Source organism: Lasioglossum baleicum, chromosome 12 (genome assembly GCF_051020765.1).
Source record: "Lasioglossum baleicum chromosome 12, iyLasBale1, whole genome shotgun sequence".
Classification (NCBI taxonomy): domain Eukaryota; kingdom Metazoa; phylum Arthropoda; class Insecta; order Hymenoptera; family Halictidae; genus Lasioglossum; species Lasioglossum baleicum.
In genome coordinates this window covers 15836592-15855854 of record NC_134940.1, presented here as the reverse complement: position 1 = coordinate 15855854, position 19263 = coordinate 15836592, and the positions used below count along the sequence as shown (strand labels likewise).

At 38.3% G+C, this 19263-nt stretch overlaps 2 protein-coding genes and 2 long non-coding RNA genes across 12 annotated transcripts in view; 1 reads left to right on the top strand and 3 right to left on the bottom strand.

The window, feature by feature from the left end:
• Positions 1–85: 85 nt before the first annotated feature.
• LOC143214040 (uncharacterized) lies at positions 86–4259 on the bottom strand. The gene is made up of 3 exons (XR_013010088.1): positions 3264–4259; positions 2684–2752; positions 86–2351 (listed from the first exon to the last, which is right to left on the bottom strand). It is a non-coding gene; the product is annotated as an uncharacterized LOC143214040 (long non-coding RNA).
• LOC143214034 (uncharacterized) lies at positions 4162–10308 on the top strand. 6 transcript variants are annotated; one of them, XM_076434553.1, is made up of 8 exons: positions 4163–4447; positions 5465–5778; positions 7380–7843; positions 7898–7950; positions 8171–8227; positions 8306–8433; positions 9314–9510; positions 9588–10308. In XM_076434553.1, the coding sequence occupies exons 2-8, from the start codon at positions 5539–5541 to the stop codon at positions 9667–9669; spliced, it is 1221 nt and encodes a 406-aa protein (XP_076290668.1). In that variant the 5' UTR covers positions 4163–4447; positions 5465–5538; the 3' UTR covers positions 9670–10308. The 6 variants fall into 6 exon arrangements, 5 of the variants coding, with proteins under 5 accessions (XP_076290669.1, XP_076290668.1, XP_076290667.1 ...); XM_076434552.1 differs by having other exon boundaries at positions 7898–7998; XR_013010086.1 differs by lacking the exon at positions 9588–10308 and adding an exon at positions 8502–8594 and having other exon boundaries at positions 4162–4447; positions 7380–7998; positions 9314–9456.
• On the bottom strand, positions 10165–11939 carry LOC143214039 (uncharacterized). The gene is made up of 2 exons (XR_013010087.1): positions 11802–11939; positions 10165–10630 (listed from the first exon to the last, which is right to left on the bottom strand). It is a non-coding gene; the product is annotated as an uncharacterized LOC143214039 (long non-coding RNA).
• LOC143214036 (uncharacterized) overlaps positions 10165–19263 on the bottom strand; it is a 28469-nt gene continuing 19370 nt past the window's right edge. The window contains exons 1-9 of one of the 4 annotated variants that reach the window (XM_076434556.1): positions 19022–19181; positions 18569–18675; positions 18197–18340; positions 17044–17271; positions 16741–16932; positions 16484–16655; positions 16285–16399; positions 15275–15316; positions 10165–14649 (exon numbers count right to left, since the gene is read on the bottom strand). In XM_076434556.1, the coding sequence (XP_076290671.1) occupies positions 14603–14649; positions 15275–15316; positions 16285–16399; positions 16484–16655; positions 16741–16932; positions 17044–17271; positions 18197–18340; positions 18569–18663 (1035 nt within the window). In that variant the 5' untranslated portion in view covers positions 18664–18675; positions 19022–19181 and the 3' untranslated portion in view covers positions 10165–14602. Of the gene's footprint in view, positions 14650–15274; positions 15317–16284; positions 16400–16483; positions 16656–16740; positions 16933–17043; positions 17272–18196; positions 18341–18568; positions 18676–19021; positions 19182–19263 lie in introns of those variants that run through there. The other 3 variants (XM_076434559.1, XM_076434558.1, XM_076434557.1) reach the window with 3 other exon arrangements.

Here is a 19263-nt window from a genome sequence, read left to right as displayed (position 1 = left end):
GCACACGCACCACTGATTATTGATACTACGGATGCGGTATTGCCACTGATATAGCGTGACCCGTTGATCACGCGAACATAGTTACGAATAGCGCTGCTGCCCTGTATGTTAGATTAATGGCGCTGAGAGGGAAATTTGAATATAAAACGTAATGTTTCAAAGCCGTATATTTCATATACATATATTTTATCCAGGCACGATAGCTTAGGCTTAGAATAAGTAAGGGAAACAAGAGGTTTCCACAGAGATCCTTGACGAAACCAGATGAGCGAGACTAATCGAGGAATTTGGGTAAAGTCACGTAACCTCTTGGAGGAGCTTCTCCAATTTCGCATAAATAGACAGTCGAAGTCTAGAATCGGTCAAGGACAGGAAGTCGTAAATTCTCAGTCAAGGACCTCTCTCTCGCTCTGTCCCACGACCCTTGTTTTGGCGGGCTTTCACCCTCGCGTGTACCTCACTCTCGTGCGCGCGCTATTGAGGCACCTCCACCACCAATCACCATCGAGCTGCAACCGAGGACAAGCCACCCGACGAATCGACATCCAGCTGGAAGATCCGAATTTTCCTATTGGCTAAGGAAAAGGAAGCTGGAAGGAGACAAAACTTCAGGACGAGGCAAATACGAACGAGGCAGAGACATGCAGATTCTCTTCTCAAATCTTAGAGTCAACAATGAGTTCACTATTAAATAAAGTCTATTTTTCGTTACATCTTCTTATTAAGCGTTTGTTCTGAAAACCTTCCACGAGCAGAGTGCTTGAGCGCTCCACGGGCACCAGAACCCAATAAATTCCCTAATAACCACAGACAGACTTGGGCAGACTACAGAGCAGTGCAGAGCAGTGAGAGCAGCCCCTCAAGCCTCAAACCTCAAACGCCTTCTTCCCCCACTAAGCTCCAACGACCCCCACTAATTGTAAGACCGTAGACCACGTTGCCCGTCACGTGCCGTAGATTGTAGACTGGTCTGGTCATCAGAGAGGGGGTACATCATTTCCCCTTGATTTCCCCGTTCTGGCTGCACTGATTTGTGGCAACGGTGCTAGCAGATGCCAGATGCTAGCAGATTTATACAGCGGCTTCCGCAGCACCATCAAGGTATAGCAGTATAGCAGTGGACTGATGATCATCTAATATAATTGTCCGTACCTCCTGTGCTGCAGTATTACACTAAAAAAAGTGTACCGAGTCTCTCCGACCTAGTCAACATTTTTGGTATAAATGTTTATAATTTGTAGAATTCACATGTAAAATACAAATTAATAATAAATAAAGACAATGTAATAACAAAGAATATCTGCGTACATATCTATTGAACCACCACTTTTTCCCGAACTTCCGACTTGTCGTTGAGTTATGCTACTAAACATCCGCAAAATTTTCGGCCGTCTGGCGTGTCGTTCAGTTGTACTACTGAATTTCGTGCCACCTCCTTCGATATCATACAAAACACAATTTTACAGATTTTCCGAAATTTTCGGCCGTCTGGCTTGACGTTGACTTGTACTACTGAATTTCGTGCCATCTCCTTCGATATAATATTCTCCTAATCCAAAACTCAATTTTCGAGGTTTTCGAAAATTTTCGACCGTCTGACTTATCGTTGACTTGTACTACTGAATTTCCGAAAAAGTGCCGAAAATTTTCGAAAATTCAGTAGTGCAATTCAACGTCAAGCCAGACGGTCGAAAATTTTTCGAAAATCGAAAACGAAGATTCTCCTAATACAATATACTTTTTATCTCATTTGAAACATCTTTCTCTATCCAAAATTTTCCAAGATGTTGAACTAATTTTACTATCGAAGAGTCACGTACAGGGCGGGACAAAAAGAACGCATTTACTGTTGTAAGTAATATTCTTTATTTTTCACCAAAAAAATTACAATATTAGTCGTGTACATGTATCGTGTTCAGATGAGAAGAAGATTCCCAGCAGGAATACGATGACATAGGTACGAATTCGCAGCTGCATGATTATAGATCACAGTGGAATGGGGACGCCTTGCTCCACGCGTATTACATATTCGTCTCCAACAGAAATATTGGTTAGAACGCTCACACAAACAAACACTCAGACAAACATGAACATTGGGACTACGGAAGCGTTAAAATTGCTGTAATATTAGCACCGACGAGATACTATTAAAAACTGTCAATTCTTGAACTATGGCCGGGAGAAATGCGAAGAACGGGGCCCCGGCCGCACCACATACGAGCCTATAGATGTGGGAAGAAAGGGCATAAATCCTGATAAATCCTGGGTGATTCTCTTTTTAGTGGATCCGACCATCCGATCCCCTGAGCCCCACACTACCCCCTTCAGGGGAGTGCGCAAATGCATTTTTTCTAAAAAAAAGGGTAAAGATGATGTAGGTTCTGATTTAGGCTAAAAATTAAACTAGGGGGCAGCACTGTATAGAGAAAAGCGAAACCCCGGGCGTGAACACACGTGAACACTCTCATATACTCTCATAGCGGAAATTAATCTAATGTAAAAGTTTAAAATAATAATGAAAGCGCAGGTCGGTTTCTTTTCAACTATTACTTGATTTCTACAAATGTCCAATGAAGTTGTATTGGAAAGCAAATATAAATGACTGTTTTTCATTCCACCATGAGCGCTCGATCAAATTCGTAGTACTATCGTTCAACGGTTATGCGATTACTTACATACTCACATAAATGGAAATGCTCCGCTAAAAGTTGTCAGTCTCCCCGGTGCCGCTGAGTTGGAGAGTCCAAGACAACTTTGATCAAAACACGAACATTGTTTATTGTATAGTCTATCTATGAATAAAAAAATCCTCGATGTAACTATGTAAATAAATATTTCCAATAAATACGCTTGCCTGTGTTATATATCAATATAATTTCGATACTAACGAAAAGGTTAAGATCATCGAACGGACGGACGACCGAATGGATCCAGGTCAATTTTACGCAACGTAAGGATCAGTCGGCCTTGAAAACGAGTTTCTTGTGGAGATAGGAATCGTAAGAAATTCCCGTTGCTTCGAAATATTCACGACAGTTACCAGTAAATCCCTTGAATTTTCCAAGCGTACACATACTGCGACCCTGTTTCTTATCTTATCGTCTTACATTTCGACTACATCCGCCCTTCCGAATAAAAAGTCTCGCGACATATACAAACAGATAACATCTCGTTAAAATTCGCGATGCTGTTCCCACGCTCTTTACAAATCGTATCGTTTGCTACCAATGTAACGTTCCTGATTTTGATAAGCGGTTACTTACAATTCGTTTTTCAATCCCTTATTCATCTCGAGAAGGTTGACGTACAATCAGACCTGGTAGAACTCAGCAATTTACGTTTACGACGTTGAAAAATATGTAATACATAAGTAGACTGCGGATGTTTATGCAAAATAAAAATTGTCTGCTTCGATTGCAAGAAGTATTAACTGAATTGAATGTTATTTCTTCTCTTAACGATTTTAACAGATTGTTGACCGGCGATTTTACACAGAGGCCATCTCATGTCGCCGGTTATTATTTCGTAATCTGACTGTGGAACTAAAACAATCTAAATAAACTTCAATAAAATACATAACGAATTAAGGTGAAACTTTGAACATATATCTTCTATATAATTTTTAATATTTTTTTAGTATGATAAACTGTATAGCAATTACCGAATGAAATTTTTGAAATATTCTATTTTTCCCCGGGTTTCATAAATTGAAATTGATAATGCAAGTGCAAACACGAAGTCAACAAAACGTTTGGACATGAAACCACAAGTTAACTCGTGACCGGTTATCAATGAGGGTTTAGAAAGAAGTGTAATGTCCCCTTGAGGAGAAAACAAATATTGACATCTTCAATTTTTTAAATTTTCCAACAATTTTGAATTTCATCTACTCAATTTAGTCATAAATGCATGAAGATCCGCAGTCTAGTAATAACACAGGATTATCGTTTGTTAACGAAAAGGATTAAGATGTTCGTGGCTTCCGTATACGAAAGAGCGATCGGTCCATCAACTAATGCTTTTAGTTTTTAGTATTCCGAACTCCGAGAGACAGACAGACAGAGACAGAGAGAGAGAGAGAGAGAGAGAGAGAGAGAAAGAGAGGTGGTCAGCGGCTATCATAGTTTCTTGCCAACCGTATGTTGGCAGCGCTCGTATCGAGAAGCCGAGGCCGAGAAGCCGAAGACCGAAGTACCACGAAGTACCGAAGAGCCGCCAAACCGGTCGAGTGGACTCGTCGCGAGGCTTGCAGACGCTTGGGCCGCGTACTGCCTGAGTAAACAAAAGATGCTCTGGAACGATTGCATTCGGACCTGTAGAATGTGATTGTGAGTCTCGACGGCCACGCTGTCAACAGCCAGGAAGACGATCGACTCGCGGATCGATTATCCTCACCTGTTGCTCTGTCGAAGATACTTCTTCTAGAGAACCAAGACATGTTCCTTAGGTAAGCGAGATCTTCTACTATTTACAGTCGACGAGACTCTTACTGTCTAACGGTTCCACGCAAACATTCGAAACTATCGAAAGTTAACGAATATTTCAAACAGAACGCCGGCGGACGAGCAGGTCAAACGTATTTACATACTATTTATTTCATCTTTCATCGTATAAAATAGTAAAATTGAACGATCGAATCGCTACTAATATTTCTTTATTTACGCAGTCCTACCTTTATTTCTCGCTTCACGAGAACGTTGCTGGAACTTTTTATTCATCGCGAAGAAAACTATTCAAGACAATGAAACTCGGTGTGCACGTGCATCAACCTGCTCGATCACAATCGTTACACACGAGAAGATTCACACATTCATTCATACGCGTACAGAAGTCTTTGAACTCGGATTTTGTTGAAGTGCTTAGTGTTTACCCCTTGTGTAGCCAACCAATATGCATAGATTGTTTAAAACCTTTTGTATTTAACATACTATTTGCACAAATTCTCATTTTACGACTATAAAGCGAGCGAAGAATAGACATTCCCAGAGAAATTCTGTAATATTGTTGGTTTTGCAAGAAATGCAGTAAATGGATACCTGGTTGGCTACGCAAGGGTTAATAAAAGATAAAACGAAGTTGATCACACACTATCCAGATAGAATACGCGATAGCCCGTAACACTTTCTCGCTTATCGCTATGACACATTTGTACGTGCACTAACAATCTAACAGGAGTCAGCAAAGTTGCAAAGTGTGACGAATCGAGCCTTTATATACACATTCTTGTTGTCAAATTCGTGCAGTATATCTCCGAGCGTCTGGTCAAGTGCACGAGGAGTGCAGATCTGTTGACTTTTCGTTTCATCGTAGACCGTTCGCGCACGTGAACCTAAATAGACCGAAAAAAATCGATCAACTGTTTTAACAACCATCGATAATCGTTGCTGCGCCGAACGAAACGTGTTTTGATAACGCGACGATAACACGACAAAACAATTCATAAAAATATTATGGCCTGTTCCAGGGCATTTGTCGATGTGTGATAATCGTTGAAACTAGTCCGTACGATTGACCGACGCGCGTAGTCGGTACTGTCGGATGGTCACAAAAATTAAAATGGAACGGATCCGAGACGGTACCGATCCGCATCCTGGCGATTCCACGAAGGATTCGACGAATTTCATCGAATTGAATGTCGACATGAACGTGACCGTGTCGAACGTGAAAAAATCAAAGATATTCCAAAGATCGCGGACCGTCGTTCTCTTCCTGTTGGCGATTGCGTTCGCTGTCGTACTCTCCCACATGCGAAAGGAAGTTCGCACCTTACAAGTACAGGTAACGCACATTCGACTCTATTTACATAGAGCAGTGTTGTTAGATTGGCTGGCCTGCGCGCGCATACGCGACGATTCGTCTGTGAAGTACAAAAGTGGGGTACCTTGGTCACCCCGCATAATTTAGCAAAATGTTTTTTTTTTATGGAAAGGTCCCAGATGCGCAGGGCTTTTGGGGAAGAGCAATTACAGTTGTTCGGTATTACCCACGAAGGCCAAGATACATAGTGTCGCAAGGTTTAACGATGTTTTGAAGCATTCCGGGCATTGCTTAGGACTGTAGGACGCACATACGTTCCTGCATTTGGTCGCGCATGCGCGTGCAACCCGCCCAATCTAACAACACTGCTCTAGAGCACACAGGGTGATTATAAAATACCGATCCATTCCAAATGTCTGCAGCAACGTGGAAAAAACATACGCGTGGAAAACCACGCGCGGCAGAAGTGAAACTTCTTGCAGTCTAGTAATGTTTAGAAGTAACAACTGGAAATGGTAAATAATCCTAATGAAGCGACAACAAGATCAGGAACAACTCTGGATGCAGTATTTGCAAGACATTTAGAGAAAATTGAATCAAGAATATTTATATTACATTTTAGCTATCACAGGCCAATTGTTTCTATGATTCTATCATTGATAGTACTGCATCGAGAGTTGTTCCTGATCTTGTTGTCGCTTCATTAGGATTATTTATCATTTCCAATATTAATTTACTTCTAAACATTATTAGACTGCAAGAAGTTTCACTTCTGCCGCGCGTGGTTTTCCACGCGAGTGTTTTTTTACTTACCTGACACCTGTCAAAATTTATCAGGTTACTTTAGTACAAGGGTTTGGATAAAATTGTTTATAAATCTTTCAGTCGGAACAAAATCCAATTGAGAAACTTCATGTGAAAGTAGCTGGAGGTTGATTCTATGTTATCCAATTGCAAATGTTCACGAATTAACTCTGGCTAATTAGTTATTAACAATTGTTGCGCGGGCTGATTGTTCCAGACATACATAACATACCACTTCTCCAAAATTTGTTAATAACTAACAACTTAAGCATCAGACCTGCATAAAACTGAGATGGGAATGTAGCCAAGGCTTCATTTTACATTCTACAATCTTAAAAGTTCACCAATGAAATCTTTAAAGTTATTAAATTAATTATGAGAATGTTACTTGTCAAACTATTCGAGGTTATTCGCGAAATTTCGTCACTTCCGTAACGCTAGAAAATTGTAGCCCCCTCAGCAAAGAAGTTTCACTTCAATAATATTGAGTCGAGTCAAGTAAACAACTATTGACATTAAACAATTTGTCGAACGAGTATATTTGTCGATAATTCGCCTGTTACGAAATATTCTACCACCTGGTAGGTGCGTGTTCGATGGGTCGGGACTTTATAATCAACCTGTACAAAGAAAACAAATCGAGAAAATCTATATATTAGCGAAACTTTAATGGCACTCCGATGACGACGCTATACCACGAAATATTCGACACAAAGAAATTACGAGCGAGTACGAAAATGGCGCGCGATATCTCCAAGAATCATGAATAAACCTTGCAGAGAGCGAGAATAATGCTGACTTTGAATGAATATTTTTAGATGCAGTCGGTGAACATGAACCTGCTCGTACTGATGTCCAAATACGATCGACTGAACAGAAGTTTGAACCGAGTATGGTTTCACCGGCGGGACAGGTCTCTCGAGCACAGAAACATGCACGAGATAAGACGGCTACTCGAAGATGCTTCCTCGATTACCGAAGCCATCGAGATGTTTGACGGTATTCGTAACGAAACTAGGGAAACCTCGTACGCTTTTAACGCGCATAGTCAGTATTTTAATCCCGTCGGAAGTTCGGAGGACGAACGCTCGTCGCAAGCCGATGCTCATAGCGCGAGTGCTCGCAGCGAACTGAGTTCAACGCGCTCAAGTTCGTTAGCGACGTCGGAGGAAGACGGGAAACCGGATGATAACGACGACCAAACTAATTTGCGTATCGAAAGAGCAACATTAACGACGAACAAGGGAATCTCGTCGGAAAAACAAATAGATTCGAACCCCGGCGACAATGTCGTTTACAACAACAATACTGACAGTGACTATGTCGACGACGAATTAGAATCACGAAGAGAACCTCGAGCCCGGAGGTCTCGAAGAGACGAGGGAAGAGGTAAAAAACGGGGAAAGAACAAAAGGCGGCCCAAACGCAGGCGATTGGGTATCTAGTATTATTCAGTTAGCATGTATTTTTTTTTTGTTACACGTCCACCATTTCTACCAACCAGACCCTTTATAACAATTACTCACAGCCCTCCCATCTAAGTAGATGTTATACTTATTATAGGGAGTGATCGACATGTTGCAAATACCGTTCTCGTTTTGTTATTCAGGTCCACTAGTGGCAACATTTGTCGGTGCAATTCCTGAACAACATATTACAGATACAGGTATGTACCAGCAGCGTGTAATATTTCGGTTAGTCTTCTACGAAAATGTTCTATGAAATTGAATTGTTTCCGTTTTAGTTTATATCGGGCCTTGGGTGAAAAGCACGAAAAACAATACTCAGTTTAGCCTAAATAAATTCCACTTAGTCGAGGATAAGAAATCTATTGAAGTTACCACGACCGGCCTGTACATGATCTCTGCTCAGGTATGTATATATGCATGGTCCAAAGTTATTTCAAGTTTATAATATCCTTGAATTCGTCTTGAAAGCAGCTACTACGCTAGGAAGTCTAAAATATGTAGCGCTAATTGAAAAACCATCGATGACCTTCAAGAGACCTTGAAGATAATCCAATAGGGAGATGCGTTAGTATCGGTACATTTGTCCCCTTGAACAGAGCCTTTGATGTTTCCGTCTACCTCACATACAGGGTGGCTGAAAAGTTCCCGGAATTTTTTAAAGCATTTCAGCAGCATAAAAATACCGCACGAACGAATGAATCCACACACTTGACCGAATAATAAGTTTTATTCATTCATTAACAATGAAATGAACCAAAAACATTTGCAGCAAATGTTCGAAATTGCCTCCTTTTGATTAGATACATTTACGGACCCGCCTTCTAAAATTCTCGACGATGTTTGCGCAGAAAACGGGTCCGTAAATGTATCGAATCAAAAAGAGGCAATTTCGAACATTTGTTGTAAATGTTTTTGGTTCATTTCATTGTTAATGAATTAATGAAACTTATTATTCGCTCAAGTTTGTGGATTCATTCGTTTGTGCGGTATTTTTATGCTGCTGAAATGCTTTAAAACAGTGCTCGGATTTACTTACTCGCGGCGGTCGAGTTTCGAAGACTATTCGTGGCGCCTACGAGAACTAGGGCCGCCGCGTAGAGCGGGACGCGCGGCCAGGTCCAGGGGGCGTAACTAAATCCGAGCGCTGCTTTAAAAAATTCCGGGAACTTCTCAGCCACCCTGTACATTAACCGAAACAACTTGACTTTTTCACGTAACTCACCCTGTACGCGGAATACTTGTATTTTCGTTGAACAATCAGTTATATTTCCGAATTTTTACAGATATTTTATTTCGGTGAGCCAACCAATTACTCGTATTGGATATTGCTGAGTTCCGAAGGTGACTCCAAGACTCAGAAACTAGTGAAGTGTTCTACAGCATCTTCCACGTCAGCTACAGAAGTTTCATGTTACACAAGCGTGATTACATCGTTACAAAGGGGCGACAGAGTCCACATACAGCAACAAGAGAAAAACAGGTGGGTGTCGGATTAATACCTTTTTCTCTTCCTTAACCAGTTAATGGCGACTCTTATCATGAAATCGTAATTTCTAGATACATAAACATGCGAGAAGGACACAGCTACATACAACTCGTACTGCTGTCTAATAACATTCACAAAAACCGACAGCGGTAGAATCACGCATGATACAAATTGCTAAAACACGTTGTGCCATGAGTAATTGCACAGGGAAATGGTTCTTAAATGTGATCCTGCGTCCGTTCTGCAATTTTAAGGAAAATCCGATCCGACGACGCATTTGATTTAATTGTAAGCTTAATTTTAATATAATTATAATTATTAATTTTGTAATAATTATAATTTTAACCTTACACGTTTCACGCAAGTGTTAATCCGATTCATAGAAATTCGATACATGCGTACATGTACAATTATCTTTCATTCATTTTCTCACTAGAACTATTCGTATCGGTTGAACATATAAATTTGATGTATAATGTAATAGAAGATGCATAATAGACAAGGAGTGTACGAAGGAATAATGTTCAGTTATAGACAAATTGTACGAACGAAATTTGCGAGAACACTATACCTTTGTACGTTTAGCGGTTTATCTTAAACTGAATCGATTACAGATGTGATGTTAAGTTTTAAGAAGAGTCAGTAAGATTAATGCATGTTATTGCGTTTTTATATTTTTCCAGTTTTGTACATTTTTCATATTGTTTACAACATTCGCGTGTACTGTTACGAACGACGTAAAATATAAATAAGCGAAATAAAACGAAGAAATTTGACGACGACGTGTATTTGTTCTTTTTTTTTTCTCTCTCTTTTTCAATGAATTCGAAAGTTTGAAAACTGTCTTCCAGTTGTTCGCAGAAATTCGACCATTTATTTCTATGTTCTCTTATCATAGATTGTGTGATCTGCTACCGAGTTTGCGACTCGTAAAAATACTTTCTTAAATACGAAGTACAACGTCTAAGTACCTTTCAGTAATATTTTCGTTGCGAAAGTAAGGAGCACTCGAGAATCCTCTTGTAAAACATCGTAGATGCCAGTCATGTGGCAGATGTTGCTCGGCTCAAACAATGGTAGTGCCACCGTGTACGACAATACAGATGTTATCAGCCTAAAGAAATTAATAATACGGAGTTAGAAAGAAGACAGTAAATAACAGAAGCGATTCAAACTTATAAATATAGATACTCGATTTATACCTATTGTCTAATATTCGCTTATAAACAATACTTGAATCACACATTTATTATTATTATTATCATTATTTCTGTCATTATTATTCTTAAACTTTTCTTTTCGTAGATATATTCAGTACATTCCTTCCCTGCTTTTTCTTATTGTCTTAGCAGTAAGTTCACGATTGGTTTTGTGAATTGATAGTTTATTCCGAAAAAATTTCAAATTGTATTTCTGTCAATCGTTGCCTCATCTCTACTATTGCGGTATACAATACTGCAGGTATCGCACGTATAAAGCGGTTCACAATGTCTCAATGAAATGGTGTATGTATCGTTTGAATTATCTTGACAAGAAGAAAGCAATCCCTGTGTATCCCTGTGCTGAATATGTCGTATTAGCATGACCCTGTCTACATGTATAAATGATTCCACTTTACACTCGATATATGCAGGTTTATGTAGCATTTATCTTTGCTAACATTTGCTTTGCAATAAGTCGATACGTTTGTTTTTTTATTTTTTTATTAAGAAACGGATAGATTTATATATTTACTCACCTGAGCTTGGGTTGAGGTTTACTCGGGCATTTGTATATATATATATATTTTTGTTTTTGTTTAATAGATTTTATGAGCATAATACATGTTAGCATAGATTTAATTCGTTAATTCTCTTGCATACTTTGTCCATTGTTTATTAAGAAAACAGTTCGCTTTTCTGTCTTAAATGTGTGCTTTTTTGTTTAGTACACAGAGACGTACATATACATGTGATATGTATATTAATGTATACATGTATGCATATGCAAGAAACTTGAGTGAATTTTTGTACACGGTAACTTGTAAGAGACTAGAGATTCACTGATAAGTATATATTATTTACATAGAAAAAGAATCGTGACAATATATATTTATATTTATATATATACTTTCAATAAAAAAAACTGGGTGCATCATAAACAAACGATCGAATACTATTCAGTACTGACAGACTCGTTAGGAAATGAAATAAATATATAAACTCTAATGAATGTGAAAGTACTATATATAATACTCTAAAAGAAGAAATAACATTTTCTAGATTTCATTGAAATGTGTGCGGTACCTGTGCCATTGGTCAATAATAACTTTTATCATATCAGTCGTCATTTATTCGTATACTCTATTGTATGTTTATCAGATTCGGTATCTCCTTGCTGGTAATGGAGGGAAGGTATTCTCTCTCTCTCTTTCTTTCTTTGTGTTCCCTACGTATCTCAGGTTGTTGCTACGCCTGTGAAATAAACTTAATTTTCGTCAAATTCTTTTTATACACCTAGAATCTTCCACCAACGGACGATTAAAATCGACAAACATAGCACTCTGACTAAAAAATATCCTTTAAACAAACTGTATATATACAGTCAGCGGCAATATTAAGTGGACACCCTTAAAAATCGCATAACTTGCTAAAAGTTGGTCCAAGGGACTTGAATTTTTTTAAGATGTCAGACCGGCTAGTTCGCTAGAGAATAAGTAAACAAAAATTTATTAAGATTGCAATTGGCAGGAATCATACAAAATTTTAAAAATGATGTTTTGTCGACTTTTTTATCTGAGCCCGTAACGATAATTTAAAAAATGCGTTTTACAGATTTCAGTAACTTATATGCATACTGAAAATTTCATCGAAATCGGTGAACATTGCAATGAGTTACAAACGTTTAAAGATGAGAGCATTTCGCCCTTACGTGATCATCTTTAAACGTTTGTAACTTATTGCAATGTTGACCGATTTCGATGAAATTTTCAGTATGCATATAAGTTACTGAAATCTGTAAAACGCATTTTTTAAATTATCGTTACAGGCCCACATAAAAAAGGTGACAAAACATCATTTTTTAAATTTTGTATCATTCCCCCTACCAATTTCAATCTTAATAAATGTTTGTTTACTTATTCTCTAGCGAACTAGTCGGTCTGACATCTTTAAAAAATTCAAGTCCTTTGGACCAACTTTTAGAAAGAGTTATGCGATTTTTAAAATGTCCACTTAATATCGCCGCTGACCGTACGTACAACAAACAAAAGCGATTTGCGTTTTGCGTACGTTATATTCTTTTTCGTTTCTTAAATCTTCATTTAGGCGTTACAAAAATAGATTCACTCTTTAATAAAAGCTCATACCTACATTTCGCTCATATAAGTACATTATGTTCTCGTCAAGTTGAGATCATTCTGGTTTCCTATGGCAGTTGCTGGTTTGATCAATTTCTTTTGCTAGTAGCGATAAATCTGTGATCTTTCGTGTTGAAGGTGAGGAGAAATAAGAAATATGGAAAAGTATTGAAGTTTTTTTTTTGTTTTTTTTTTCTTTATGATTCCTTTGTTTCAATGTTCGTTTTCATTGCAATCGTTAGACTATTTTACTTACAATACTAGATCAATTTACTATTACTATGCTGATGACATCATGCGACAATGAGAGACTTTCAGTACAGTTCATTTCATTCGATAGTTATCGATATAATAGGTGGGAAATAGAAGATTTCATTGCTTGCCCTACGTAAATGGTTCTGTGCCTTAATGTACACAATTGGCTGGGACAAATTACTTTGATCTACTCATGCACGTTTATATTGTCTTTGGACAATTACTCTGTATATAGATTTCCATTTAATACAAATCATCTACTCCGATCAGCTTCTAGAGTATTTTCATGATTGTCTCTGCCAGTGTGACATTGTGTTCTACTAATGTACGTTATCACTGTATATTGAAATACTCTTCGAACCATCCTAAAACATGTAATTCGATTCTCATGATACCGACAAACACGTGTGTATACCACTTGGTTGTTGTCACTTCTAAGCAGAGTATTGACGCCTCAGTACGCGCCAGAATTGCTCCTCCATTGTTAAAAGTCACGAAATGAAAACAATTGCAACAATGAGACTGATTTATTGTATTGTTATATTGTTAATTTTCAGAAAATCTTGTCAAGAAATCAGTAGTCGCACTAATAAACGCACAAGTGTGAACGGTGTAGTCACCCGATACATGTTAGAACTTCTTGGGTTATACGTTAATATATAAACGCGAAATACAATTACTTCTTCCCCCTCATCTTATATCTTGTTTCTTTCTTTTTGTTATACAGAACATACGATATTATTCGTTCTCGTGTAACTCTATTTCCTAGAATTCATATTTAGCGGTAATTGAGCTGTGTTCACAATGATCGACTGTTTAACGACTTTACAAATAGCGTAAATATTTTTGTACCTTACTGTTACAATGCAGACAATTATACGTGTATGTGGTGTGTTCACGTGTGTGTACATATATATGTATATATATGTGCGTGTGTATGTACACATATATATGTATATATATATATACGTACCCGATTTAATATTAATTATTTTACAATCGCAGATTAACTTCGACTGTACACCAAACTAAACTTAATCCTAAACGAAGTTATTTTAGTCAAACATGACAAAGTAGATGCTACACGTGTTGCTAGTCAAGTATAAAACGCTCTTGTCATTTATACTTTTAATCATAATCGTAAATGACCGTTTGGCGCTCTAACGCGCGATATTTTAAATTAATCTTTCTTTCCATGAGCGCGCGACAAAGATAGGAAACATAAAAGACCTGATCATAGCGGATCACGCTCCTTCCCTTCTCTTCTCCTCTATGATAAAACCACTGTACGTTCAATCGTTTAAATGTAAAATACTTGTACACATACACTTAACGACAAATACCATTTGTCCAACTTATCACGCGCTAGGAATGATATCTATACATATACATATGTATATATATATATTTATATTTTCAATTTTTTTTCTCGTCAAATTTGGAAAAAAATGTCTGGATATCTAACGTATAAAATTAAATAGTTGAATGTGTAATTTAATAACGTCGCTGAGACTGGGCGTTTTGGTAACCAGCACTGCCACCTGCGAACAACCATAGAGCTCCTCCGTTCAATCATTTCGTAAGCATAACTTTGTTATTTGATTCTGTATTAAATTCTATATACTTATATACACACATTAATTTGTCACGGGAAACTGATCAACTACATGGACATCGTTTCCCTCGGTTTCGGAATGTATTATTGACTTCTGTTTTCATTAACACGATTAGTTTGTCATGCAATTCAAATTCTGTGTTTTCTGTTTGGTATATCTCTTTACATTTAACATTAGCACGTCATCAAATTAATTCGAATCTGCTTTCAAATAGAATATTCGTGTCCTTGATCGTAGAGACACATATTCTCGACATACATGTGTCTGTTCAGTATCGAAAAATATATTAAAAATAAACCTGCTTCTAATAACTGTAATTCTTGCATTCAACGTTAAAACTTTTGTCTTTTGTATTTGTTTTCTTTTCTCTTGTGAGAATGAAAAATTCTCGACTGAACATAGTTCTTAGATTTTTCAGTTATCTTTCGTTTTGTTATGCTAAGAACTGTTTCCCCTAACGGTATACTTGTAATCGAGTCTATTCTTACACGTAATATGAAACTGCCTTTCAATATTTAATAATGTCTGTTGGAATGTGAGCTGTACTTACCATAATCCTGTTTGCCGTATACACCATCCTGATTCGAGTAATCTATAAGCACGATAAACAGAATGATATTATCGATCTATTAGCAGCAGATAGGTCGAGCAAAAAGATTAATCGCGGTTACAGTTAATTACACTGTCCAACATCAAATTTGTTCCCTAGTTACTGTCGGGTGCTTCTTATTAATTTAATTTAATTTTTCTCCTATACGCACAGTTTTTGAGGAACATGGCTTTGAAAAAAAAAACATATTTTTCAACTTTAAACAAATATTGTGATGTTATTATGATATTGTTGATATTGAATTGTTCTGTGCAGCAAAACATTCTGTAGACTCTCCCGAATACAGTGATATCCAATATTAATACATTATGATTGTTTAAACAATGATTAAAGACGGAGAGACACCACTTTTGCACCAATTTTTGAGGATATTTTTCAATTTATCTCAAGAAATAAGGGTCCAGTGGAAAATCGAACTATACCACGCGATAGAGCAGACTTTTATCTTGAGAAATCACCCTTTCAAGTTTGGAACGTGGACGTTTTTTTCGAACCAGAAAGCAAAATATCTTCGCCTGACATGAGTTGTCGCCAAAAAAACGTCGATGTCGGAAAATTTGGACCAAACTCGATTCAAAATCAAAGAACTTTCGATAGAAATGAGGTAGAGCGATGAAATTTTTTTTTAAATTAAAGCTGAAACTTTGCAGAGTATGGGAAAAATAGGGAGATTATGGTACGAACGTTCTTTAACGTTGAGAAAATTCGTTGAACATGTCGAATTTCAAGAAAATGTGGTTTCTCCAGTACCACGCGCGGAAAAAATTGTTTTTTAACATGCTATATATCATTTCCCGTAGATTTTTCCACGCTGATTTTAAATCGATTTCTTACAAAATCCTGAGACCAGATTGGGAGCAATTTTATCGGGTCCGCAGAAGGGATCCCTTAATTCTTTTGAGGAGTGTAATTAAAAGAAAAATAAATAAATACTACTGCTCTATACCAACCTGATGGTGGTGCTTTGCCATAGCTGTAGGGATCACCAGTACTGAATGCTCCTGTAGCGGGAACGGTAGGTGCTCCGCCATACCTATTATCGGCTGCGGTTGATGGTGGGTAGCCCTAAACACATGCAAACAGTATCCCAAATTATATTCATGTAATCGTCGACTCGAATTACTTACTACTCCGAATATATTGACTTACTGCTGTTTGACCGTAATCCGGGGGCTGTTGATAGCTTTCGTAACCCTGGTACGAGGACTGAGTATAATTTTGTGATCCATAGCCTCCGCCGTAGCCCACTGCTTGTTGCTGCTGCGGCTGTTGCTGACCGCCACCATATGCATTGCTAGCGCCTCCTCCGTATGCTCCTTGACTGTACCGAAATTCTTTCATTTCACATGGATACGATTTCGTTTCAGATAACGCTGTTAAACTACGATCGAAATTAGTATCGATACCTGGGTGGTTGAGTCGCGTACCCGTTCGCAGGTTGAGAAGACGGTTGATCGAACCTCGGTCTCTTGGATGGTCCACTGGAACCTGGAGGACCTCCACCGCGTTTCGATGGACCGCCACGGCCACTGCCTCCTCTGCTTCCACGATCTCCGAAACCTCCTCTACCTCCTGGACCACCTCTGCCCGATCCACCCCTAAAATTTACAATTTAATCAAGACAAGTCAAGAACTACGCTGTGTTCTGTACACCTTGGACAGACCAGACTGTACAGAAGTATTAAAATACATAAATTAACGATAGTTACAGGTTGTACCTGGATCCTCCTCGACTGCCTCTATCCATTCCTCCTCTACCACGGAAATTGCTACTACCTCTACGACTATCACCTCGCGAGAAGTCACCCCTTCCCCTTCCACGAAAGCCGGTGCTTCCTCCGCCTCTGCTACCACCCCGTGGAGGACCTCCCATTCCTGGTGGACCAGAGGGGCCGTTGCCTCCAGGTCCACTGGACATTCCCGGCTCTGGAGGACCTCTGTGAATTAAAAATAAATTGTAGAAACAACGAAGTACCGCGATACAATGATCCTTTCTTCTTGACCCCTTGCACTATAACATCGAGTCAGACTTGTGATGAAGATTTTGAACGCAACCTACTAGATACAACTACCGCTCAAAAGTATGTAGACATTTATCATTGAAATTTGTGTACTATTTGATTGTTATTAGACGATATTTTATGTTCACAGAGCTGGGTAAAATAGAATTTGAAATAGTAAATAGCTAAAGTATGTGTACCACTGAAAATGTTTCAAAACGTATTTCAAGGGAGGTTTGCGTAACTTCAGTGGAAAAGTGATTTTTACGAATCTCTTTTAGAACAACTACAATTGGTTATATGGAACTAGGCCTTTGGTAGATGTAAACAGATAGTCTTGATGTACAAGTGTTCTTGTTGTAGTGTTCAAAAAAATTCATATTGTTCAGAAAAATATAAATAAAAAATCAAATACATATATATTTTAGGTCCAATCCCTAGAGGGTCCAATCCCAAATAATAATTTTTGTTATAAATGCACACAATTCGCGGTCTACTGATAAATTATTGCTCAGATAAATTCTCCAATACTGTATAAAGCAGATCGCATGAAATTTGATTAAATCCCTTGAAGATATTTTTTCTTCCAGGAGGAGAATTGAACAAGTGTCCACATACTTTAGAGCGGTAGTGTATATAAATGTTATTAATTTCCTTTAAACTCTCTGAAATAAAATTCTATATTGCTGTTGTCGTTATATAGCCATTGGGGGGAGAATACATAAGCATACAATGAATATAAACTTTCTTTTCCTTCTAGGAAACTATGAATGACAAGGAAGGTCTAATCGCTGCAACCGTAAAATAAATCTTAGCGCAAGGGGTTAAGAACAAACAGCGTTATTGGCTTGATATACTATACCCAGGAGGAAAATGTCCTCCGTGTCCACCTCTTCCAGGAGGACCTCCTCTACCCCTCATTCCAGGTGGTCCGCCTCTCATTCCACCTCCAGGGCCACTGCCACGACCACCTCGCATCATGCCTCCGCCTCTTGGTGGTCCACCCCTTAAATACCGCCACACGATAAGTTATATTTTAGACCCCTTTCGGAACCACAAATACGTACGAAGAGAAAAAGTGCCATAAAAGGTATCAAATTAACCTTTCAATGTTATTTTATTTGCTTTATAAACTTTTCTTAAAAGAGACACACTTATCCCTTGCGCATCGATGCAATAAACTCTGCAATTTGTTTGAAAATAACTAACAAAAACATTACTAAAAATTTGTTACCTTCCTCTATCTCCGAAACCACCACGTCCTCTCATTGGGCCTCCTGGACCGCCACGGCCACGAAAGCCACCTCTACCAGCAGAAGCACCTTCCATTTATTTGTGTATCTAAAATTTTAAAACAAACCAATTGTAACGGAGACAACGTTAATTATAAAATGATAACAACGACTCCGTTTCGCGCTTTAACCTATCGAGAAGAAAGGGAACGTCGGGACGAGACAAGCTTCGATATTTTACGTGAAAAACGATTGTATCCAACTCCGATTTTCACAAGAGGTTACGATCCATCCCATTTCTAAATCACCCTATAGACGCCATCCGATACCGTCGTCAAACCTAAAGCGTTTTTCCTTTTTCCTTCTTGTTTTTCGTAATATATCAGGAAACTTAACCGCAACGCAGAGAGACATCGTGTAACGGGAACAATTTACTTCAATCAAAGAGTACTTACGATTCACTGGACGACAAATAATCCGTTTAGAAGTGACAAACGCGCCAACTTTAGACAAGCCAACAAGGAAAATGGACGCCGGTACCCGGAAAAAGAAGCATCGACCATTGCCACTCGATTACTATAGCCGACATTACCGGATATCCTTCCATTAAGGCCTATCTTCACAAGATGTCGCAATTCGACTTCGACTCTATATATATAATATATATAATGTTTCTCTATATATATATTGATATATA

Coding starts and splice junctions, on each gene's coding strand:
- LOC143214034 (XM_076434550.1), top strand. CDS start 5,539: ATGGTCACAAAAATTAAAATGGAACGGATCCGAGACGGTACCGATCCG. Junction 5,779..7,379: donor TTCGCACCTTACAAGTACAG/GTAACGCACATT, acceptor GAATATTTTTAG/ATGCAGTCGGTGAACATGAA. Junction 8,434..9,313: donor TGTACATGATCTCTGCTCAG/GTATGTATATAT, acceptor GAATTTTTACAG/ATATTTTATTTCGGTGAGCC.